Source organism: Rhinatrema bivittatum, chromosome 8 (genome assembly GCF_901001135.1).
Source record: "Rhinatrema bivittatum chromosome 8, aRhiBiv1.1, whole genome shotgun sequence".
In the NCBI taxonomy this organism is placed as follows: domain Eukaryota; kingdom Metazoa; phylum Chordata; class Amphibia; order Gymnophiona; family Rhinatrematidae; genus Rhinatrema; species Rhinatrema bivittatum.
Genome location: NC_042622.1, coordinates 276,064,403 through 276,089,637, shown reverse-complemented (window position 1 = coordinate 276,089,637; position 25,235 = coordinate 276,064,403). Strand labels below are relative to the sequence as shown.

Genomic DNA, 25,235 nt, shown 5'->3' with positions numbered 1-25,235 from the left:
AGGGTAGATACCATGTGATAGAGAGCAGTTTATGATATCTGCTAAGGTTTTTGCTATTGGGTCCGGGATGAGAAGGAGCATTTTGGATGGAATTTGATCAAATGGGTGAGATGATGGTTTCATTCTTTTTAACACCGTTTGTATCTCTGTGATTGTGATGTGTTCGAAGGCAATAAACTGGATCTCTTTGTTTTGGGGGAAGTATGTGTTATCTGGAGAAGTAGTGATTGGAGTTAGCTGATTGAGGAGATCCGATATTTTTTTGTTGAAATGGAGAGCCAGTTCGTCTGCTTTAGTCTGGGCTTGTTCGGGTGGGATATCTGGAGTGATCGGTTTAGTGAGGCTGGAGACGAAGGTGAATAGAGCTTTTGAGTCAAAGGTGAGATGATGAACTTTTCGGGCATAGTAGTCTCTTTTGGTTTTTAACGTGGTACTTTTGTATAGATGGAGTGATCGTTTGTAGTCAGAGAGTGTGGCCGGAGAAGGGGCTTTACGCCATTTTCTCTCTTTTTGCCGAAGTAGTTGTTTGAGCTTTCGTAGTTCATCGTTAAACCAGGGTTGTCGTTTGGATGCATTGGAAGACCTTGTTTTGGTTGTCAGTGGGCAGAGAGTGTTTGCAATAGCTTTTGTTATTTTGGACCAGGATTGGAGGGCAGAGTTGGGTGTGGAGACATCAATGAGTGGTAGATCAGAGGTTAGAAGTTTGCTGAGGTGTTCTGAGGAGCAGGATTTTCTGTATTGGAAAGAGGGTCTTGAGTTGAGGTTGGAGTCTGATCGAGGTATAGAAAAGCTGGTGGAGATTAGAGAGTGATCTGACCATGGGACTTTTTTACAATTTGGTTGTTCTGTAAGAGAAATCTTGGCGTTTGTAAAGAGGAGATCGAGCGTATGGCCTGCTTTGTGAGTGGGTTTGTTGATTTGTTGGCTGAAACCCATCGATGACAGTGAGGTGAGGAAAGCTTCACAGTTTGTTGAGAGGGGGACTTTGTCAACATGTAAGTTGAAGTCTCCCAGAATTATAGCAGGGGAGTCAAGATTAAGATGTAAGGTTATGGTTTCAATAATAGGTGAGGGGTCTGACTCTAGTAAGCCTGGAGGGGCATAGACTAGAAGGATTTGGAGATGTTCTGATTTGAACAATCCTAGTTCTAGTTTGGTAGTTGTACTGATGGGGTGGTGTGTGAACCTTAAGGATTTTTTTTGCAGCGAGGAAGATACCCCCGCCTCTTTTTTTTTGTCTTGGGATGGAGAAGAAATCGTAAGTCTGTGTTGGTAGTTGATTAATGAGTGTGATGTCTGTGGATTTGAGCCATGTTTCAGTTATGGCGCAAAAATCTGGGGTTGTGTCCTGCAGAATGTCGTTGAGTATAAGAGTTTTGTTGGTGATTGATTGGGCGTTGAATAGGATTATGGTGAAAAGGGTGAGACCTAGGAACTGTGTTGTGGGGGAAATCATGATTGGGGTGAGTGATTTGTAGGTGCGTGGGCGGTAGTGCATAATTGTTGCTGGAGACTGGATGAGTGCTGCTGGAGACTGGATGAGTGCTGCTGGAGACTGGATGAGTGCTGCTGTTAGGCTGGATGAGTACTGTTAGGCTGGATGAGTACTGTTGGAGATTGAATTGGTGGATGAGTGGTCGGTGAATGAATGGATAGGGGAGAGAATCGGCCCCGGCTCTGGGACGCTCCAAGGGGCGCGCTAAGGGGCAGGCCCCTTAGGTCGCGCTCCTTCGGGCGCGCGACGCCTCCGAGATGCGCCTGAGTTTAAAGGGGGCAGTAGCCGCCCTCTGATAGGCCTGATGCCTGCTTAGGGGCGCGGCTCACTCACCACGTTGCGTCCTGCGTTTTGCTTTCGTTTTCGTATTTCTATTTTTTTCCTTTGCCTCCGGTCTCTCCTGCACGGCTCGAGATGGTTGGTGAGCAGGCTCTTGCCCCGGATGGGCCGCGCCGATCGCGCAAGCCTCGGCAGGGAGGAGGAAGCGGTTGGGTGCGGGTGAGCGCCTATCTGTGGGCCGCCGAAATATTTGGAGATATTGCGGAGAAAAGAAGTCAGAAAAGAATCTGATGGAATGTAGGCTGTCAAGTTTTATAAAGATGATATTAAGAAAGATAAATGTGACTATTTCACTACACATTTAAAATTAGTTGACAATCAACCTAAATGTCTGTTTCAATTGGTTACTCAGCTATCTAGCCTTGATAGTTTAACCCCCATTGATTTGGACACACTATCCGCAAAAACATTTGCTACCCACTTTAAGCAGAAGATAATGGATATACAAAAAAAACGTTTCCAAAGATAATGGGTTCCCAGACTGGAGAGGCAAAGTCTGTCTATTCTGGATCAAGTGAGAATCACCAACCTTCTCTGGCTATAGGAAAGGAGTTGGTTTATCCGAGCAATAGGGATTCAATAGGTGAGAGTTACTGGAAAGATTTCAACCCTGTAGTTATCTTGGAAATGGAAAAAATATTCTCTTTTCTATGAACTCTATCTTAGCCCTTGACTCAACAAGATGGAGCAGCTCTTCGGGTTGAAGAAGTACGAACCATTGGCTTTGGGGGCATCGTGGCATGAGTTGGTGCATCCCTGTGCCTGGCACCGTGCATCAACAGGGAACAGTTCTTCCCGGGTGCCGAGGCCAATGACGTGGAACCCAACATCCTCTGCCTGGATGAGATCAGTGGTCAGTCTCTGGAGCGCCTATCCGCCGACAGCATCGATGGAACCGATGGTCCCGCTGATGTCTATGACTCTGTGTCCATCGGTGCAATTCTTTGGTCCTTTGATGCTGGGCATGCCCAGTGTGGCAAGTCAAAGTTCTAGAAGCTTTGAAAAACATTTTCTGAGTCAGGGCTCCATCTGATGGTCACCCATGTGTGAGGACTGATATCTTGCTGTCCTCGGAAAACACATTACAGATAAGTAACTCTGCTATCTTTTTGATAACTTTCATCAAGAATGTTATATTGGAAACCGACTGGTAATTTTTCAGATCAGTGGTATCCAAAGACAACTTCTTAAGTACAGGGCAAATCAGTGATAGGTTGAGGAGCAAAGTTTATTCAGATGAGGTAATGACTATTCTCTTACAGGCCAGGAAGAAGTCCACCTCCTTAGCTTATATTTAAAGGTTTTTGAGCTTTGGTGTTCAGAAGCCTGAGTTTCTTCTTTTAAGGCTACAGCACCTACAATTCTGTCTTTTTTTTGCAGAATGTTCTTGAATTCCCTGAAGGTGCAATTTGCAGCTATTGCCTGTTTCAGGGGTCAAATCCATGGGTTGTCTTTAGCTTCTCATCCAGATGTTGCATGTTTCCTAAAAGGGAAATAAAAGGGATGACGCATCTTTGTCCACCACATCGTAAGCAGGTTTCTCTGTGGGATCTTAATTTGGTTCTCCGTGCTTTGTGTACAGCTCCATTTGTGCGCATTAAAAGAACATCTATTACGGATTTAATGCTGAAAGAGGCGTATCTGGTGCCAATCTGTTCAGCAAGGGGTATTTCTGAGTTCCAGGCCTTTTCATGCAGAGATCCATTTCTGAAGCTTTCAGGGGCGGGTATATCTATTTGGACGGTCCCTTCTTTTTTTTTCCTAAAGTTGTCTCTCCTTTCTGTTTGAACCAGACAGTAGATCTCCCAGCATTCAGAAAGAGGGATGCAATGGGAGATTGAGAGCCTACATTTTTAGAAGTAAAGGGAACATTGTTCAGATATTGGAAAGCGGTCATTACCTATAGTAAATTGGTTCATTTGTTTGTTTTCTTCAGGGGTCCAAAGAAGAGAGGCATAGCTGCTCAGGTGACTATAGCTAGATGGATTAAGTGTACATTGCCGGGGGCTTGTTCATTCCTAAGGACCTTCAAGCTCATGCCTTAAGAAGTCAGGCGACTTTATGGGCAGAGCGACAGTCTGTGTCTACTCAGGAGACCGATAGGGCAGCCACATGGGCTTCCTTGCACATTGTTTTCAAACATTATAGCTTGGATTGCAGGCTAGGGAGTTTGCCATCTTTGGGGCTAGAGTCTTTAGCCTCTCTGAGAGTGGCTTGCTTTCCATACGTTCTGGACTGGTCTGATGGAACGAGAAAGAAGGAGAAATTAGGTTTCTTACCTGCTAATTTTCTCTCCATGGGACTTACCAAACCAGTCCAAGGGTCCCGCTCACTTTTAGCTGTCAACCTGCTGTAAAGACAGATTCTTATCACATATTTACAGTGGTAGTCGAAGGGCCTAGTTTTTTTTTATGTCTGTATGAGAGCTGTCCTGCTTATGGTTGGGAAAGTTTGATGTGTTTTGCTTTGTTACAGTTTTACTGAGTTGCTACAAGCTTCACATTGCCCTATAAGGGATGACATCCGTGAATCAGTTTTCTTTTCTGTGTCTCTATCTTCTAACAGAGGGGCTAAATTCTTGCATTCTCTAGACTGGTCTGGTAGGACTCAAGAAAAGAAAATTAGCAGGTAAAAACCCCAATTTCTCCTTATACACCCAAACCATAGAAAATAAAATATAACAACTGATCAATACAAGTAGCTTGGAGCTAGCTATGTCGTATTGCCTGCTAAAGAGGTTACTGGAGTACTGAGCCTGTATGCAAAGAAAAAAAATGTGAAAGTCGTGGTTCATGATGGTTTCCTGATGAGCAAGCTGGAAAGGTGGATTTATTGGGAGGGCCTTTGCTTAAAGTATGTTAAACTTGTCCTTCGTTGATGAATTGAAATTCCCATGAAGCAGGATTCTTTGAAGAAGGCCGCCTACATTCCCGGCTGTGCTGCAAATGAGTCTTGATGACTATCAGGGTTATACAAAGATGTTTCACTTAGGCTTAATTGAAAAGGCTGGTCAAATTAGAGAGATGGAAGGTCTGTCTAATTATAGCACATCGATTTCTGCCGCTCTGGTTCACTGTTACATTTTTCCCATATATATATATATATATACAAAATGGGAGAAAAGCTTTAATGAAACTGGCCCTAAGCTTAGGAGCCTTGATTTGTTGCCTGTCTGTGTAAAAGGGCATCCTAGGCTGAAAGGACGAGTGCAGTGTTAACTCCTTCCTTGTTAATCCAGAATAGGAGAGAAATAAAGCCTAAACGCATACAGCAAGTCCTGAACCCAGGCACATGTTCCTTTCTGGCCTCTGGACTTACCAGTCATACATAGAGAGAGAGATCAGTTGGTTTGGTGTGGCTGAACGCAGTACGCTATACCAGCTGCCATGCTCTAGTCAAGTAAAACCAGCCATTCCTGTTATCAGTCCTTTTTCTGGAGTAATTTCTGTTCTGGCAGCATCTTTTTTTTTTTTTTATATCTAGTTCCAGATTTGTCCTGCAGGGTTGTTAAACTCCCCTTTCAGCCTTCTTTTTCACATTCTTGCAGCTAAAGGCACGGTGTGAGGAGCTGAAGCTGGACTGGCAAACACTTTCACTGGAGAACCTGCTGAAAGAGAAACAGGTTCTGAAGAGTCAGATCTCGGAGAAACAAAAGCACTGCTTGGAGCTGCAGGTTAGAACAGGAATATGTGTTCCTTCATTCTGTGTGCAGGTTAGAACAGGAATATGTGTTCCTCCTTCATTCTGTGTGCAGGTTAGAACAGGAATATGTGTTCCTCCTTTATTCTGTGTGCAGGTTAGAACAGGAATATGTGTTCCTCCTTCATTCTGTGTGCAGGTTAGAACAGGAATATGTGTTCCTCCTTCATTCTGTGTGCAGGTTAGAACAGGAATATGTGTTCCTCCTTCATTCTGTGTGCAGGTTAGAACAGGAATATGTGTTCCTCCTTCATTCTGTGTGCAGGTTAGAACAGGAATATGTGTTCCTCCTTCATTCTGTGTGCAGGTTAGAACAGGAATATGTGTTCCTCCTTCATTCTGTGTGCAGGTTAGAACAGGAATATGTGTTCCTCCTTCATTCTGTGTGCAGGTTAGAACAGGAATATGTGTTCCTCCTTCATTCTGTGTGCAGGTTAGAACAGGAATATGTGTTCCTCCTTCATTCTGTGTGCAGGTTAGAACAGGAATATGTGTTCCTCCTTCATTCTGTCTGCAGGTTAGAACAGGAATATGTGTTCCTCCTTCATTCTGTCTGCAGGTTAGAACAGGAATATGTGTTGTTCCTTCATTCTGTCTGCAGGTTAGAACAGGAATATGTGTTCCTTCATTCTGTCTGCAGGTTAGAACAGGAATATGTGTTCCTTCATTCTGTGTGCAGGTTAGAACAGGAATATGTGTTCCTCCTTCATTCTGTGTGCAGGTTAGAACAGGAATATGTGTTTCCTCCTTCATTCTGTGTGCAGGTTAGAACAGGAATATGTGTTCCTCCTTCATTCTGTGTGCAGGTTAGAACAGGAATATGTGTTCCTCCTTCATTCTGTGTGCAGGTTAGAACAGGAATATGTGTTCCTCCTTCATTCTGTGTGCAGGTTAGAACAGGAATATGTGTTCCTCCTTCATTCTGTCTGCAGGTTAGAACAGGAATATGTGTTCCTCCTTCATTCTGTCTGCAGGTTAGAACAGGAATATGTGTTCCTTCATTCTGTGTGCAGGTTAGAACAGGAATATGTGTTGTTCCTTCATTCTGTCTGCAGGTTAGAACAGGAATATGTGTTGTTCCTTCATTCTGTGTGCAGGTTAGAACAGGAATATGTGTTCCTTCATTCTGTGTGCAGGTTAGAACAGGAATATGTGTTGTTCCTTCATTCTGTCTGCAGGTTAGAACAGGAATATGTGTTGTTCCTTCATTCTGTCTGCAGGTTAGAACAGGAATATGTGTTCCTTCATTCTGTGTGCAGGTTAGAACAGGAATATGTGTTCCTCCTTCATTCTGTCTGCAGGTTAGAACAGGAATATGTGTTGTTCCTTCATTCTGTCTGCAGGTTAGAACAGGAATATGTGTTGTTCCTTCATTCTGTCTGCAGGTTAGAACAGGAATATGTGTTCCTTCATTCTGTGTGCAGGTTAGAACAGGAATATGTGTTCCTCCTTCATTCTGTGTGCAGGTTTAGAACAGGAATATGTGTTCCTCCTTCATTCTGTGTGCAGGTTAGAACAGGAATATGTGTTCCTTCATTCTGTGTGCAGGTTAGAACAGGAATATGTGTTCCTTCATTCTGTCTGCAGGTTTAGAACAGGAATATGTGTTCCTTCATTCTGTGTGCAGGTTAGAACAGGAATATGTGTTTCTTCATTCTGTGTGCAGGTTAGAACAGGAATATGTGTTTCTTCATTCTGTGTGCAGGTTAGAACAGGAATATGTGTTTCTTCATTCTGTGTGCAGGTTAGAACAGGAATATGTGTTTCTTCATTCTGTGTGCAGGTTAGAACAGGAATATGTGTTCCTTCATTCTGTCTGCAGGTTAGAACAGGAATATGTGTTCCTTCATTCTGTGTGCAGGTTAGAACAGGAATATGTGTTTCTTCATTCTGTGTGCAGGTTAGAACAGGAATATGTGTTCCTTCATTCTGTCTGCAGGTTAGAACAGGAATATGTGTTCCTCCTTCATTCTGTCTGCAGGTTAGAACAGGAATATGTGTTCCTCCTTCATTCTGTGTGCAGGTTAGAACAGGAATATGTGTTCCTCCTTCATTCTGTGTGCAGGTTAGAACAGGAATATGTGTTCCTCCTTCATTCTGTGTGCAGGTTAGAACAGGAATATGTGTTCCTTCATTCTGTGTGCAGGTTAGAACAGGAATATGTGTTTCTTCATTCTGTGTGCAGGTTAGAACAGGAATATGTGTTCCTCCTTCATTCTGTCTGCAGGTTAGAACAGGAATATGTGTTCCTCCTTCATTCTGTCTGCAGGTTAGAACAGGAATATGTGTTCCTCCTTCATTCTGTGTGCAGGTTAGAACAGGAATATGTGTTCCTCCTTCATTCTGTGTGCAGGTTAGAACAGGAATATGTGTTCCTCCTTCATTCTGTCTGCAGGTTAGAACAGGAATATGTGTTCCTTCATTCTGTGTGCAGGTTAGAACAGGAATATGTGTTCCTCCTTCATTCTGTGTGCAGGCTAGAACAGGAATATGTGTTTCTTCATTCTGTGTGCAGGTTAGAACAGGAATATGTGTTCCTCCTTCATTCTGTGTGCAGGTTAGAACAGGAATATGTGTTCCTCCTTCATTCTGTGTGCAGGTTAGAACAGGAATATGTGTTTCTTCATTCTGTGTGCAGGTTAGAACAGGAATATGTGTTTCTTCATTCTGTGTGCAGGTTAGAACAGGAATATGTGTTTCTTCATTCTGTGTGCAGGCTAGAACAGGAATATGTGTTTCTTCATTCTGTGTGCAGGTTAGAACAGGAATATGTGTTCCTCCTTCATTCTGTGTGCAGGTTAGAACAGGAATATGTGTTTCTTCATTCTGTGTGCAGGTTAGAACAGGAATATGTGTTCCTCCTTCATTCTGTGTGCAGGTTAGAACAGGAATATGTGTTTCTTCATTCTGTGTGCAGGTTAGAACAGGAATATGTGTTCCTCCTTCATTCTGTGTGCAGGTTAGAACAGGAATATGTGTTTCTTCATTCTGTGTGCAGGTTAGAACAGGAATATGTGTTTCTTCATTCTGTGTGCAGGTTAGAACAGGAATATGTGTTTCTTCATTCTGTGTGCAGGCTAGAACAGGAATATGTGTTTCTTCATTCTGTGTGCAGGTTAGAACAGGAATATGTGTTCCTCCTTCATTCTGTGTGCAGGTTAGAACAGGAATATGTGTTCCTCCTTCATTCTGTGTGCAGGTTAGAACAGGAATATGTGTTCCTCCTTCATTCTGTGTGCAGGTTAGAACAGGAATATGTGTTTCTTCATTCTGTGTGCAGGTTAGAACAGGAATATGTGTTCCTCCTTCATTCTGTGTGCAGGTTAGAACAGGAATATGTGTTTCTTCATTCTGTGTGCAGGTTAGAACAGGAATATGTGTTCCTCCTTCATTCTGTGTGCAGGTTAGAACAGGAATATGTGTTTCTTCATTCTGTGTGCAGGTTAGAACAGGAATATGTGTTCCTCCTTCATTCTGTGTGCAGGTTAGAACAGGAATATGTGTTCCTTCATTCTGTGTGCAGGTTAGAACAGGAATATGTGTTGTTCCTTCATTCTGTCTGCAGGTTAGAACAGGAATATGTGTTGTTCCTTCATTCTGTGTGCAGGTTAGAACAGGAATATGTGTTCCTTCATTCTGTGTGCAGGTTAGAACAGGAATATGTGTTGTTCCTTCATTCTGTCTGCAGGTTAGAACAGGAATATGTGTTGTTCCTTCATTCTGTCTGCAGGTTAGAACAGGAATATGTGTTCCTTCATTCTGTGTGCAGGTTAGAACAGGAATATGTGTTCCTCCTTCATTCTGTCTGCAGGTTAGAACAGGAATATGTGTTGTTCCTTCATTCTGTCTGCAGGTTAGAACAGGAATATGTGTTGTTCCTTCATTCTGTCTGCAGGTTAGAACAGGAATATGTGTTCCTTCATTCTGTGTGCAGGTTAGAACAGGAATATGTGTTCCTCCTTCATTCTGTGTGCAGGTTAGAACAGGAATATGTGTTCCTCCTTCATTCTGTGTGCAGGTTAGAACAGGAATATGTGTTCCTTCATTCTGTGTGCAGGTTAGAACAGGAATATGTGTTCCTTCATTCTGTCTGCAGGTTAGAACAGGAATATGTGTTCCTTCATTCTGTGTGCAGGTTAGAACAGGAATATGTGTTTCTTCATTCTGTGTGCAGGTTAGAACAGGAATATGTGTTTCTTCATTCTGTGTGCAGGTTAGAACAGGAATATGTGTTTCTTCATTCTGTGTGCAGGTTAGAACAGGAATATGTGTTTCTTCATTCTGTGTGCAGGTTAGAACAGGAATATGTGTTTCTTCATTCTGTGTGCAGGTTAGAACAGGAATATGTGTTCCTTCATTCTGTCTGCAGGTTAGAACAGGAATATGTGTTCCTTCATTCTGTGTGCAGGTTAGAACAGGAATATGTGTTCCTTCATTCTGTGTGCAGGTTAGAACAGGAATATGTGTTCCTTCATTCTGTGTGCAGGTTAGAACAGGAATATGTGTTCCTCCTTCATTCTGTCTGCAGGTTAGAACAGGAATATGTGTTCCTCCTTCATTCTGTGTGCAGGTTAGAACAGGAATATGTGTTCCTCCTTCATTCTGTGTGCAGGTTAGAACAGGAATATGTGTTCCTCCTTCATTCTGTGTGCAGGTTAGAACAGGAATATGTGTTCCTTCATTCTGTGTGCAGGTTAGAACAGGAATATGTGTTTCTTCATTCTGTGTGCAGGTTAGAACAGGAATATGTGTTCCTCCTTCATTCTGTCTGCAGGTTAGAACAGGAATATGTGTTCCTCCTTCATTCTGTCTGCAGGTTAGAACAGGAATATGTGTTCCTCCTTCATTCTGTGTGCAGGTTAGAACAGGAATATGTGTTCCTCCTTCATTCTGTGTGCAGGTTAGAACAGGAATATGTGTTCCTCCTTCATTCTGTCTGCAGGTTAGAACAGGAATATGTGTTCCTTCATTCTGTGTGCAGGTTAGAACAGGAATATGTGTTCCTCCTTCATTCTGTGTGCAGGCTAGAACAGGAATATGTGTTCCTCCTTCATTCTGTGTGCAGGTTAGAACAGGAATATGTGTTTCTTCATTCTGTCTGCAGGTTAGAACAGGAATATGTGTTTCTTCATTCTGTGTGCAGGTTAGAACAGGAATATGTGTTCCTTCATTCTGTGTGCAGGTTAGAACAGGAATATGTGTTTCTTCATTCTGTGTGCAGGTTAGAACAGGAATATGTGTTCCTCCTTCATTCTGTGTGCAGGTTAGAACAGGAATATGTGTTCCTCCTTCATTCTGTGTGCAGGTTAGAACAGGAATATGTGTTTCTTCATTCTGTGTGCAGGTTAGAACAGGAATATGTGTTTCTTCATTCTGTGTGCAGGTTAGAACAGGAATATGTGTTTCTTCATTCTGTGTGCAGGCTAGAACAGGAATATGTGTTTCTTCATTCTGTGTGCAGGTTAGAACAGGAATATGTGTTCCTCCTTCATTCTGTGTGCAGGTTAGAACAGGAATATGTGTTTCTTCATTCTGTGTGCAGGTTAGAACAGGAATATGTGTTCCTCCTTCATTCTGTGTGCAGGTTAGAACAGGAATATGTGTTTCTTCATTCTGTGTGCAGGTTAGAACAGGAATATGTGTTCCTCCTTCATTCTGTGTGCAGGTTAGAACAGGAATATGTGTTTCTTCATTCTGTGTGCAGGTTAGAACAGGAATATGTGTTTCTTCATTCTGTGTGCAGGTTAGAACAGGAATATGTGTTTCTTCATTCTGTGTGCAGGCTAGAACAGGAATATGTGTTTCTTCATTCTGTGTGCAGGTTAGAACAGGAATATGTGTTCCTCCTTCATTCTGTGTGCAGGTTAGAACAGGAATATGTGTTCCTCCTTCATTCTGTGTGCAGGTTAGAACAGGAATATGTGTTCCTCCTTCATTCTGTGTGCAGGTTAGAACAGGAATATGTGTTTCTTCATTCTGTGTGCAGGTTAGAACAGGAATATGTGTTCCTCCTTCATTCTGTGTGCAGGTTAGAACAGGAATATGTGTTTCTTCATTCTGTGTGCAGGTTAGAACAGGAATATGTGTTCCTCCTTCATTCTGTGTGCAGGTTAGAACAGGAATATGTGTTTCTTCATTCTGTGTGCAGGTTAGAACAGGAATATGTGTTCCTCCTTCATTCTGTGTGCAGGTTAGAACAGGAATATGTGTTCCTCCTTCATTCTGTGTGCAGGTTAGAACAGGAATATGTGTTCCTCCTTCATTCTGTGTGCAGGTTAGAACAGGAATATGTGTTCCTCCTTCATTCTGTGTGCAGGTTAGAACAGGAATATGTGTTCCTTCATTCTGTGTGCAGGTTAGAACAGGAATATGTGTTCCTCCTTCATTCTGTGTGCAGGTTAGAACAGGAATATGTGTTTCTTCATTCTGTGTGCAGGTTAGAACAGGAATATGTGTTCCTCCTTCATTCTGTCTGCAGGTTAGAACAGGAATATGTGTTTCTTCATTCTGTGTGCAGGTTAGAACAGGAATATGTGTTCCTCCTTCATTCTGTGTGCAGGTTAGAACAGGAATATGTGTTCCTCCTTCATTCTGTCTGCAGGTTAGAACAGGAATATGTGTTTCTTCATTCTGTCTGCAGGTTAGAACAGGAATATGTGTTTCTTCATTCTGTGTGCAGGTTAGAACAGGAATATGTGTTCCTCCTTCATTCTGTCTGCAGGTTAGAACAGGAATATGTGTTTCTTCATTCTGTCTGCAGGTTAGAACAGGAATATGTGTTCCTCCTTCATTCTGTCTGCAGGTTAGAACAGGAATATGTGTTTCTTCATTCTGTGTGCAGGTTAGAACAGGAATATGTGTTCCTCCTTCATTCTGTCTGCAGGTTAGAACAGGAATATGTGTTCCTTCATTCTGTGTGCTTGGTTTGGTAATGTTCTGTTTTTCAGCTGGGGGTTATGTCTGTGGGTATAGAAAAGAGCTGCAACACTATGAGTGTGAAGAGTCAGCCTGGCTCTCCTGGTTGCTTCCATGTCCAGGGTCCCTAGGAGTCCATTCCCTTGTGCAGTGCTGCTCTTATTTCTATATGAAGATTATGCACTATAGAAGGGACTATATATACTTTGGATGAGATGTTAAGGACAAACCTGGGTGCTGAATGTTCTAGTGACATATTTTAGGCAGGCGTTAACCCCAGTATTCTTGTTAAATTGGATATCGCCTTCTGCATCCCTTCTCCCCCTCTGTATGGTGCAGTGTGGTGATACATAAATAATTACTGCTTTATTTGCACCAGTGAGGTGGCTTTGAACAGTTAAACTTGGCCTCCGTGCTCCCAGATCATTAGTTTTCAGTACAGTGCTACTTGCATATTATGGAAAATAAAGATGTTTTATCTTGGTATGTAGGTGCACACACTAATGAGCTCTGGGTCTCAAGTTAATAATTCAATTAAAATGACCCAAATCCTCTTTTGTTATCTTCAACAATTTTAACTTCAGCAGCTCTTTTTTCACAGAATCCAGGTTTGTAAGCTATCTCTTATCAAAACAGTTCATTGGTGACACTCATCTCATCTGCTGTTACTGGAGATGGATTTCAGGCTAATATTTTTTTTTTTTCAAAGATGCAGGATTTGCAGGCCCTCGGGGTACAGGAAACAAAAGTTTAAAATTTGTACTGCAAGAGATTAAATAAAAAATTTCAAAAAAAAAAAATTCTGGGTGGGCTACCACCATGGCTACTCCGTACTTGCCAGAAATCAGGTAAAAGCACTCATGCTTTTCCCCATACTGCCAAGGTGTTGGCGAAGGGAGGAGCCAATAGACAATGTGTGGGACTTTCTTTTTGAAATACCTATACACGATTTCTGGCATAAACCTTGAACCTGCTGCAAAACAGACACAAAGTTAGTGAGTACAGATACTAGTGGCTGGACTAGTGAGATCAGCATATCTGTCTAGAGGCCCAGATTGGATAAATCCCATCATTAACTTAGTTTTTATTTTTTTCTCTTGGTATTATTTTCTAAAGTGCCACTACCACAGTCAGACAGTACAGCTAATTGTTTTCCTTTCCCTCTCTTTGCTTAAAGATCAGCATTGTGGAGCTGGAAAAGAGTCAAAGGCAGCAGGAGCTCATGCAGCTGAAGTCATACACATCATCAGACGATGCACTACCAGTGCATCTGCGCAATAAAAATCTTCCAAACCATGAGCCAGAGACGGATCACCGCAGGTTCCAACTAGAGCTCGAATGTGCAAAGTTCCCAGTGTCCCATATGAATGGCATGAGTCCAGAGCTCTCCATGAATGGCCATGCCACCCCCTACGAAATTCACAATGCTCTGAGCAGGTGCTCATCCAAGCAGAACACCCCACAGTACTTGACATCTCACTTGGACCAAGAAATTATTCCCTGCACCCCAAATCACAGCAGCAGACAGAAGGGAGATAAGTCCTCTGGTTTGTGTTTACCAGATTACACCCGCTTTTCCCCAGCTAAGATTGCCCTAAGAAGACACTTGAATCAGGATCATGTAGTCAATGGAAAAGCAACAGTTAATGAAATACATCACAGGTGAGAGAAGCTCTTTTCATTGATGTATCTTCCACTGGGCAATATTTGATTTTCTGTTTGAGGGGAAGAATGATGGTTGACATGGCCTATGCCTTTTCTTGCTCACTGTGTCTTATGTATTTTCTAGGTATGTTATTTTGCACTAGTAGTAAAAGTCCATCCAAGGATGGGGAAATACTGTGAAGTGCATAATTGAGATATGTGGTACTTGAGACTGCAGGCTGAGCTCAGGTGTACTGTATGGTGGTAGAGAGGGGATTGGACAATTCAGAGAGAACGAGAGGCGCAGAGCTGAATTTCCATATGTTAGGGGAGGCCAACTCCAGCCCTTAAGAGCCATAAACAGGCCAGGTAGCACTGCAGATAATATTACACAGGGCACTGGAAAACCAGGACACCTATGGTTGGGAAAACATAATGAACAAGACTAGTACAGATCTCTACACAGAAACTACATGCTAGCAGAATATCTCACCTTAGTCGCACATCATTCAGGCACCGGCAGCCAAGGCAGAAGTGGTCTGAGGCACTGCAAGTGGCAGGGTCAGCAGGATGCAGATAGGAAATAATGCACCATTCCAAATGCCACCCATAAGGCTTCTCTTCTCAGCAGGAAGGGTTTGGGAGGGCAGAGAGAGTTGCGACTTGAGCCTGATGAGTTATTTGGCTTGCCATTGCTGACAGAAATGTTGGTGGGACCATGGCCTCTATGAACTGTGGCCTAGTCATAAATCAGTTGTGCAGTTTTATTGGCGTCTCTATATGGTTTCTTATCCGCGAATCCAGTAAGTTCAGTGCAGCATATATGAAACCATGCATATCATGAAAATGGAATAATTTAATCACATAAAAATAAAATATAACTACAATAACATTAAAATAAACAATATTTTAAATACGTACTCTCAATTTATGATCTGCATTTGTTTGAATAAAATTGCTTTAAACTGCTTCCGAAAGAGTAGATAATCCTGAATCTGCTGTAACTTTAAAAATAATAAGAAAAAATAACCCACCTCTGAAGGAATCAGTGTTCTTGTGGAAAAAACTGCTCGATTATACCTCAATCAATATGTTAAATAGTAGACAATGGTTATTTCATACTTTCACAGTCTATGGACCCGACCAGGCCTACCTAGTGACTGGTTTGTTAATGATTACAATTTTGAGTCACTAGGTAGCCCTGGTCGGGTTCATAGATTGTGAACGTATGAAACAACCATTGTCTACTATTTAACATATTGATTGAGGTAAAATCGAGCAGTTTTTTCCACAAGGACATTGAGTTTTGAGGTGGACTATTTTTTCTTTTTATTATTGTGATATTTACCCACTGAGTGGAGGTTTTTTCTACATTGGTAACTTTAAAGATAATACATTCCAAATTATTACTGCTGAGATTGAAAAGGCTTTAGTTCTGATAGTATGTAAATAGTATTTGACTTTAAAGTCTGTCAGACTGATTGTACAACAGAACCTTATTTCCCCTTGATGATTGGCATCTATAACCCCTTCTATGACCTTTGTGCCTTTTAGATTCAGCTCAGCACATGGAGCAGTGTAGCCATAGGTGCTCTTAGGTAGTTTAATTCTTGTACCTGTTCGAACTAGCTTCTGTATCTGAGGGATAATGTACAGTGTGAAAGCCCACCCCCTTGGCACATGTATTTGTACGACGGGGTGTTATAGCATGAGAATGCATTTTATTTATTTAGGGTTTTATATGCCGTCGTTTCAAAAGAAGATCACAGCGGTTTACAATATTCATATTCATGGTCAACGATCACATACTGTGTGTCAACATTCATCTTCTAGTTCAACACCACAGCTTTCCTAGCGTGTAGCAGATGGACTCAGGACCAATGGGTATAGTGTGCTCCAGATAGAAGTTGGAGACTGAGTCAGATTTCAATCTGACGTCAGCACTACATATACCCCTGCAGGAAACTCTGCTCTTCAGTATTTCTCCGTCTCCATAGCAGTTTAGGATTCTACACACGCTTGCACAGCGTTAGAAAATCCAAACCCAAAGAAGAAAGAAAATTTCAAAATCTTACCTCTACAAGATGAGCCCCGCTCTCCTGCGGTGATACATAAGGGTCCCTCCCCCAGTCGAGAATTCCTGAGGTGATTTCCGAGATCCCTCAGAGGTAAGTCTCGGTCCGGCAGCCGATTTCAGGCGTGGACTTAGCCCCCAGGAGGGAGCGGCTGAGAGGCAGCGGCTGTAAGATCGAGTGCGGCGGTGAAGGTATTTTCCCTCTTCCCCGCAGCCGGAGACCGCCCAGCACGAGACCGGGAAGCGCTGAGACAAGGTAAGGTAGAAAACTTTCTTAAGTCTCTGGTCTCCGAGGCTCGGACAGCTGCACAGATCGCCCGTCGGCGTCTGTTCTATCAGGTTGAGCAGCCCCTTCCAGGTTAGACCCCGATCCATGTGGAGACCCTCCGGGGGGGGGGGGTCGCCATCTTAATCACATGGTCGCTGGCACCATTTCCCCCTCTTGATCGCTGTACTGTCCGCCTAACTGAGCCGTGCGCACAGCAGCCAGCTGGGTACATAACATAGTTGTGCGCATAGCGGCGCGCACATAGGTGCCGTGCACACAGCGGCGCGCACATAGGTGCCGTGCACATAGCGCCACACTCAACAGCACAGTGGTGCGCGCATCCCCGTAAACGCACAGACCGGCCTGCACGCATATCTTCGCAGCTTGCATGCGCACCCTCGGCACTCCCGGAGTGCATATCTAAGCCTCCCGGCGCGCGCGCATATAAACACACAGACTGGATTTGAACGCCCCTACACGCACAAACCATGGCACCACCGGCCAAGAAAGCCAAAGCACAAGCCCTCTGCCCCGCCTGCCACATAAGAGCTGCGCAGCATGAAGAGGCTACTGCCCTGTGCCTACAGTGCAAGACGGCTCTGGGAGAACCAGGGCAAGATCTCCCCCCAGCCAGTACAGGATTCCAGACCACTCTATCCCCAGCTCGACCCTCCAGCCGGGGCCCTCTGCTGGATTCAGTATTAGACCCAGGAACCTTTTCCTGGATGGAATTCTTTAAAGGTCTGCAAACCTTTGTCCAGGCACAATCGGCACCACCGATGCCACAGCCTCCACTAGAGGACCCAAACCTCCCAGGCCCTTCTCGGCCTCCCAGAGACGTGCCTCCTCCGGGCAAAAGCCTAACCTTAGGCAACACTGACACCTCAGAGGAAGACCAAGACTCCCTGGAGGAAGGGGACATCCCTCCAAAAACGGAACAGTACCTGAACCATGATGCATTTCTTCTCCAAAGATGAACTACCAGACCTCGTGTCCGGGAGTCTGAGGGAGCTGGCCATCCCAGACACAAGCGCCTCAGCAGAGCCAAAGGTCGGGCTCCGTCAGGCCTCACGCCATTTCCCATTGCTGCAAGCCGTACAACAGCTGATCGATCTGGAATGGAATGTCCTGGAGGCCAGTTTCAAGGGAGGACGAGCCTTTCGGAACAAACATAACAAGAGGGGAGCCGGCTCAGGTCCAGGCCCCAGCCACACACCACAATGAGAATCAACAGACCCATCCACAGGAAGAAGCCATAGGAGGCAGACTTGCCCAATTCCACCAAAGATGGGTCGAGATAATGTCAGACAAGTGGGTCCTAACCATCATTCGAGAGGGATACTTTCTGGATTTCCCTCCAGACAAATTTGTGAAATCTCCCTGCCATTCTCCCTCCAAGAGGATGGCAGTGGAAACCACACTAACCAAATTGCTTGCCTTAAAGGCTATAACACCGGTGCCCACGTACCAGCAAAATACTGGACACTATTCCATCTGTTTTCTTATCCCCAAGAAAGAGGGAACGTACCGGCCCATACTGGACCTCAAGTCGCTCAACCACTACCTGAGGGTACCACACTTCTGCATGGAAACCCTACGCTCGGTCATAAGGGCTGTACAGACGGGAGAATTTCTGACTTCCCTGGACCTATCAGAAGCCTATATGCACGTCCCGGTCCATCACGATCATCAGCGTTTCCTATGCTTCACGATCCTGGGCCATCACTACCAGTTCTGAGCGCTACCCTTCAGGCTAGCTACAGCCTCTCGGACGTTCACCAAAATCATGGTCGTAGTGGCGGCGACACTGAGGAAAGAAGGAATCCTCGTTCACCTATATCTGGACGATTGGCTGATCAGGGCAAAATCCCCAGAGGAAAGTCTTCAGATGACCACCAGAGTCAAGAACCTCCTGGAGAACCTCGGATGAGTCGTCAACGCAACCAAGAGCTGTCTGCAGCCCTCCCAATCTCTGGAATACCTGGGAGTCCGGTTCGACACCCAACAGGACAAGGTCATTCTTCCCCCTACAAGGAGAAAGAAATTGATGGACCAGTTGAGAAAACTGTTGAACGGTGCTCGCCCCATGGTATGGGACTACCTACAAGTCCTCGGACTCATGACATCAAGCCTAGAAGTCGTACCATGGGCAAGGGCCCACATGAGACCACTACAAAGTTTCCTACTGTCACATGGAACCTGATGTCCCAGGATTACACTGTCCGCCGCTAGTTGCCGGTGGAGGTACGGACCAATCTCCTATGGTGGCTACAAGAAGACCATCTAAGCAAGGGAGTAAGACTATCCCCACCGACCTGGCTCTTGCTCACCATGGATGCGAGCCTGCGAGGGTGGGGAGCCCGCTGTCAGGAACTGACTGCCCAGGGGCAATGGGACAAGGAAGCATCAGGATGGAATATCAACCGACTGGAAGCACGGGCAGTCAGAATAGCCTGCCTATGATTCAGTCACAGACTCTTAGGAGAAGCTGTCAGTCATGTCGGACACCACCACAAAGGTGGCCTACAACAACCGCCAGGGAGGAACCAGAAGCCAACAGGTGTCCATGGAGCTAGACCCATAATGACGTGGGCGGAAGCAAATCTGCAAGGGATCTCAGCCGCCCACATCGCGGGAAAAGACAACATCACTGCGGATTACCTCAGCAGAGAAAGTCTAGACCCAGGGAAATGGAGGCTGTCATCTACAGCCTTCCAGTTGATAATACACCACTGGGGAACCCCAACCATGGATCTTCTGGCAACCCGGTCCAATGCCCAAGTTCCCAAGTTCTTCAGACGCAGACGAGACCCTCAATCCCAGGGGTCGACGCCCTCGTCCAAATCTGGCCACAGGAAGACCTGCTGTACGCCTTTCCTCCATGGCCACTACTGGGCGGGATCCATCCGCAAGATAGAACACAACAGGGGGCTAGTACTTCTAGTGGCTCCGGACTGGCCAAGAAGGCTGTGGTATGCAGACATGCGAAGGCTTCTGGCAGGGAACACCCTGTGTCTACCTCCACACAGGGACCTGCTCCAGCAAGCACCGATCCTCCACGAAGACCCCTCTATTCTCTCTATCGGTCTGGCCATTGAGAGGACTTACCTGAAGAAGAGCAGATACTCGGACAGTAATTGACACCTTGCTCTGAGCACGCAAGTTTTCCACATCCTTAATTTATATTCGAATATGGAGAATATTTGAAGCCTGGTGTGAAGACCGCGACATCCTTCCGCGGACAGTCAAAATTCCCATGATCCTGGAATTCCTGCAGGACAGCCTGAAGAAGGGGTTGTCTTTCAACTCCATCAAGGTTCAACTGGCTGCGCTGGCCTGCTTCAGAGCCAAAGTGGATGGTATCAGTCTATCTTCCCATCCAGACGTCTCCTGCTTCCTGAGAGGGGTCAAGCAAATCCGACCACCACTAAAGTATATAAAGCTGAATAAATAAATAAATAAAGTGGCCGATACCCCTATGGAATCTCAATCTAGTACTCTACTTCCTAGCGGGAGCTTCCTTCAAACCTACATGTAGTCTGTCCCTACGGCTCCTGACCTTGAAGACTGCGTTCCTAGTGGCAATATGTTCAGCCCGTCGCATCTCCAAACTTCAAGCGCTATCCTGCCGGGAACCGTTCCTCAGATTCACACTGGGATCCATACAGCTACGCACTGTACCCTCCTTCCTTCCAAAGGTGATTTCTCATTTCCATCTAAACCAAACCATCTCGCTGCCATCTCCAGATGAGAATAAGGACTCGGAAGACTCACGCCACCTACGCCATCTTAACGTCAGCAGACTTCTAGTCTACTACCTGGAAAGATCGGAATCCGTACGAAAGACGGACCACCTATTCGTCCTTCACAATGGGAAGAAACAAGGGGAAGCAGCCTCGCGGGCAACCATAGCCCGCTGGATCAAAGAAGTAATCAAGGCAGCCTACGTAGAGGCATGCAAGCCTCCACCTCTACAAGTCAAGGCCCATTCCACAAGGGCCCAGGCAGTGTCCTGGGCAGAAACCAAGATGCTGTCACCCACCAAGATCTGTTGGGCAGCGACATGGTCCTCCATTCACACCTTCTCAAGGTTCTACCGCCTGGATGTTCAGGCCAGGGAGGACACAGCATTTGCTAGGGCAGTACTAAGTGGGCCACGGGCAACCTCCCACCTGGTTCGGGAGTAGCTTTTATACATCCTATTGGTCCTGAGTCCATCTACACGCTAGGAAATGAAGAAATTACTTACCTGATAATTTCGTTTTCCTTAGTGTAGACAGATGGACTCAGTATCCCGCCCATGGCTGCCTTAGAATACGGAAACCTCGGGTGACAATCCCCGAGAGCAAGACAAGCACGGGTAAGCCACGCTTTACCTTTAGTTAGGACACCCATAGTTACCGGGTGTCGGCATTTCTTGGTTGAGTGCACTGGCGGTCTCCAGCTAAAATTCATGTCAACCGGTGATCAGGTTAATCAAGTTAACCAAGTTAATCAAGTTATTCTCAAACACATATATCCACAATTGCTTTTCAGGAGAATACTGAAGAGCAGAGCTTTCTGCAGGGGTATATGTAGTGCTGACGTCAGATTGAAATCCTACTCAGTCTCCAACTGCTTTCAGGAGCACACTATACCCATTGGTCCTGAATCCATCTGTCTACACTCAGGAAAACAAAATTATCAGGTAAGTAATTTCTCCATTATACATATTCTAGTTCATAATCATAAATATTCTATACCACGTCACACTATCTACATATAATCTAGTTCATATTTATACTTTTTTTTTTTTGGTCAACCTAATCGTAAATACACGTTCCAGTTCTACTAACAGTACACTTCAGATCATTTATTCCTTATTGATTGCTCCACTAACAGTATCTCTGGTACTGATGTGACAGTTATCCGCATAATGGTATTTTACTTTAAGTCATAAGCATTTCTAAAGAGCCATGTTTTCAGTTCACACTTGAAACTCTTTCTTTCTGTTATCTGATGTATTGACTCTGGAAGTGAGTTCCGCAGCTTGGGGCCTTCTATGGAAAACATTCGGTCTCTTATATGCGTTAGGTGTGTGTTCCGAGTGGAAGGTACCATTAGAAGTCCTTTGTTTTGTGATCTTAGATCTCTCTGTGGTGTGTAGTGTTGAATTGTCACTCCTAATAAAACATGGGTTAATATTGTTGATGATATTGAAAATTAGAGATAATACTTGATAATGAATTTTGGATTGTACAGGAAGCCAGTGCAGAGCAATCAGTGAGGGAGTGATGTGTTTGAATTTCCTTGTCCCTAGTAAGATCTTGCAGAGGCATTTTGAAGTAACTGTAGTGGTTTTAGTAGACTTGAGGGTAGGCCTAGTAAAAGGGAGTTGAGTAGTCCTAAGTTTAAAAATATAAGTGTTTGTAGGACTGTGTTAAGAAAGGTTTCAGTTGATGTAATATTCTCAGCTTGGAGTACCCTGTTTTGATTAATTTGCTTATATGCTTTTTCAAGTGAAATTCTCGTCGATCTGAATTCCAAGGTCTCGTATTTGATCTGAGGGAGTAAAATTAGTGATTCCTAGATCTAGGGTTGGTGGTTTGTTTATTGTCTTATCGCTCCTTAACCACACAATTTCCATTTAAGTTCCTTTTTGCAGATTATTAAGAGACGCCCGCCTTTTCGTTTCTGTCTGGGGAAATGAAAGATATCATAGGTTGGGTTATCAATTTGGTTTAGGAGGACATTATCACTGTCTTTCAGCCATGTTTTTGTAATGCAGAATATAGTGGGATTTAGTTCCTCTAGTAAGTCATTTATCAGTGGTATTTTTTTTATAGCGGTTGAACATTTAGTAATAGGAGAGTTAACATTAGGCTGGAAGAAATCACAGGAGGAGAATTGTTACTTATCTTGGGATAGATCAGGTTGTTCCCCTCTATTTGCTTGTGTTTTAAGGTTCTAGCACCTCTGCCTATAGGGTTGTGGATTGTGCCACCATCCTTTGTAACTCCATCCTGTTTAACTCTTGCAAGACTATTGACAGATTGTACATCTACTTTAAAAAAAAACAAAACAAAACAAAAAAAAACAGCCTGCATTCCTCACCTGTTTGAGCAAACCATTCATTCTGTCTATTAACTCAGATGCTTGTGAGTGTAGGGAATGTGTGTGACCCAACAAATATGGTTTTCTTTAGCCCAGGATTGTACTAAATGACCAGTGGACTAAAATCCATTTCTGATTGAATTTTATCTGGCATGCCATAATGTGAGATGATCTCCAAAGCTTTTATAGTATTTTTCTGGGTTGCCTGCTTACTTGGGTTAGCATACAAGTAACCTGAATAGTTGTCCACTAGAATTACTGCATATTGACTCCTCTATGATAACTGTATAGAGCATATGCAATCTATGTGCCAGATTGTTCACCTCTCTTGATGTGCCCTAATCCCTTTACTGGAGACCTAAACTGTCTATTTTATTTATTAGCAGATCTCACACTGAGACTTAACTGTCTTGTACTGATCTCGGGTTAATGGTACTCCTCACTGTAAGGCCCACTGGTAGGCCACTTTTGCTCCTAAGTCTCTTGCCTGCTCATGGATTCACTTAGTTAACTTTTCAGGCATTTCATCTAAATCTAGAGAGGCAATTTGGACAGCTGCTTCCTCAGCTTGGTTATTCCATGCCTCTACAGTATTGTGTGACCATCTACATTATAAACAGCAGTGGGAACTATCTGTACTAATTTCCTGTTCATACCTCAGATCAGTCCAGATAAAAGCCCATCAACTAAGAGCTGTTGCCAAAAACTTAGCCCATCACAACTTCTCTTCCATGCAGAACATCTGCAAAGCAGCAACATGGTCATTGGTTCATACCTTTGCTGAACACTATTGTTTAGAGCAAGAGTCTTGCTCATACTGAAGATTTGAATAATGTGTGCTTAGTAACATTCTGTAATATACATCTATTTTGTATATTAGTTTGTACACTATATTTAATTTGTATATTTAATTTGTATATTGTTTAACTATTTCTCTTCTCTCCTTTCTCTTCCTTCTCCAAGTTCGGCTTCCCTTGTTAAATGTAACTGTACCTTCCGTCACCACAGTTCTAGTTTTTGTATATAATGCACTCCTGTTCTATGTAAACCAGCAAGATATGTCTTCATGATTGCCGGTATATAAAAATCCTAAATAAATAAATAAATAATAGCCAATTTCCCACATTTCTACAGGTTGCAAAAAAAAAAAAAAAAGCAAAGTTGCTTGCTTGTAACAGATGTTCTCTGTGGATAGCAGAACAAACAGTCGCACAATTCCTCCTTCCTCCATGGGGAGTTGAGAATAAGCTAGAGAATAGACTGAAGGAGATGTACATGGTGGCATTAGCACAGGAAATCCCACGCATGCCCAGAGCAGATTAAAAAATGTGCTTGGAGAGAGAGAAAGACGACTCTGCGCTTTTGGATGATGTCACTCCATCTTATATGGCTGTTTGTTCTGCTGTGCACGGAGAACACCTGTTACAGGTAAGCAACTTTGCTTTATCGGGCTTAGAACATTAATACAAAATATAGAGTCCAGTCATGTTGAGACCTGACAGGATTCAGCTTCTAGATGATTTGCTGATAATCAGCATTAAAAAGGGCAAAAGAGTCAAACATTTTCTTTAGTTCCCACGGATAAGGAACCAAGACTTATGGATAGCATGGGAAAGATGCAGCTTCATTCAGAAAATGCTTCAATTAAGAATAGCAGCTCACCAACTGAAGATGGTGCAATTTTTGTACAACTAATTTCAGAACGAAAGGGAAACCTCTCATGCTTTAGATTAGAAAGATCAAAATAGGCTTGCATCTCTTTTGAATGACGCGTGTTCTGAGCGTTTAGGAAGACCTGTTTTATGACTTGTATAATACAGCCTCCAGATCTTCAGTCATAGCAATATTGACAAGAAGACTTGCATGATTGAAACCATCGAGCATTTGGGAAGATCTTCGTGATAAAATTGAGGATACTCCATGTTCAGGAGAGAGTTTTTTTGGAGAAAAGGTAAAGGAAGCAGTGGATATCATCATGGACCATTGCTTCATATTACAAGCGTTAATGGCTGCATCAAGTCAACCCCCTCAAAAAGGATTCTAGCAGCATGCTTCCAGGAGTCCTTATTACTGTAGGAGAAGACACTACTCTTATCACAGACAGCACTCATATTCGCAACAACAGGGTCAGCAAAGTCGACCTTGTGCTAGAAACAGAACTCAGCAAAGGTAAGCTTATCAGTTGCCTCAAAAGTCAGTCCATAGTTTTTGACTGCAAGCATCTTGCTCAATCCCTTTCACTTGGGGAGAATCTCCTTAAATGGTCCTTCATCACATTAAACAAATGTGTATTAAAAATTATCAGAGAAGGTTACTTCTAAATTTCCAGCCTCCTTTCACCCTTGACTGTGCCCTCTGTCTCATCACTCCAGGGATCAGCTAATGATTCTCAAGCACTGTTGAAAATTGTGGGAAATAGGATACTGGGCTTTATGAACCCTTGGTTTTATTCAGTATGGCAAGCCTTATGGCATGTTTCTCATAAAGGAGAAAGTTTCTATTCCAGAAAATTCCTAATCCCCAAAAGTCAGGTGGACTACATCCAGTTTTGGATCTCGGGGATTTAAACATGCATCTCAAAAGGGGAAAAAAAAACAGGTTGAGCTGTCACCAATCAAGATCCCTCCTACTCAATGGGACCTCAGTGTGGTTCTTTTTTTCAATTAATGAACCCACCATTTGAGCCTTTAGAAGTGAATTTTAAAAGC

At 43.7% G+C, this 25,235-nt stretch overlaps 1 protein-coding gene across 1 annotated transcript in view; it reads left to right on the top strand.

The window, feature by feature from the left end:
* The window catches only part of DOT1L (DOT1 like histone lysine methyltransferase), a 590,530-nt gene that overhangs the window by 379,500 nt on the left and 185,795 nt on the right, over window positions 1-25,235 (top strand). Inside the window, 2 exon segments of the mRNA XM_029610991.1 lie at window positions 5,382-5,507; window positions 13,626-14,110. Of these exon segments, the coding sequence (XP_029466851.1) occupies window positions 5,382-5,507; window positions 13,626-14,110 (611 nt within the window).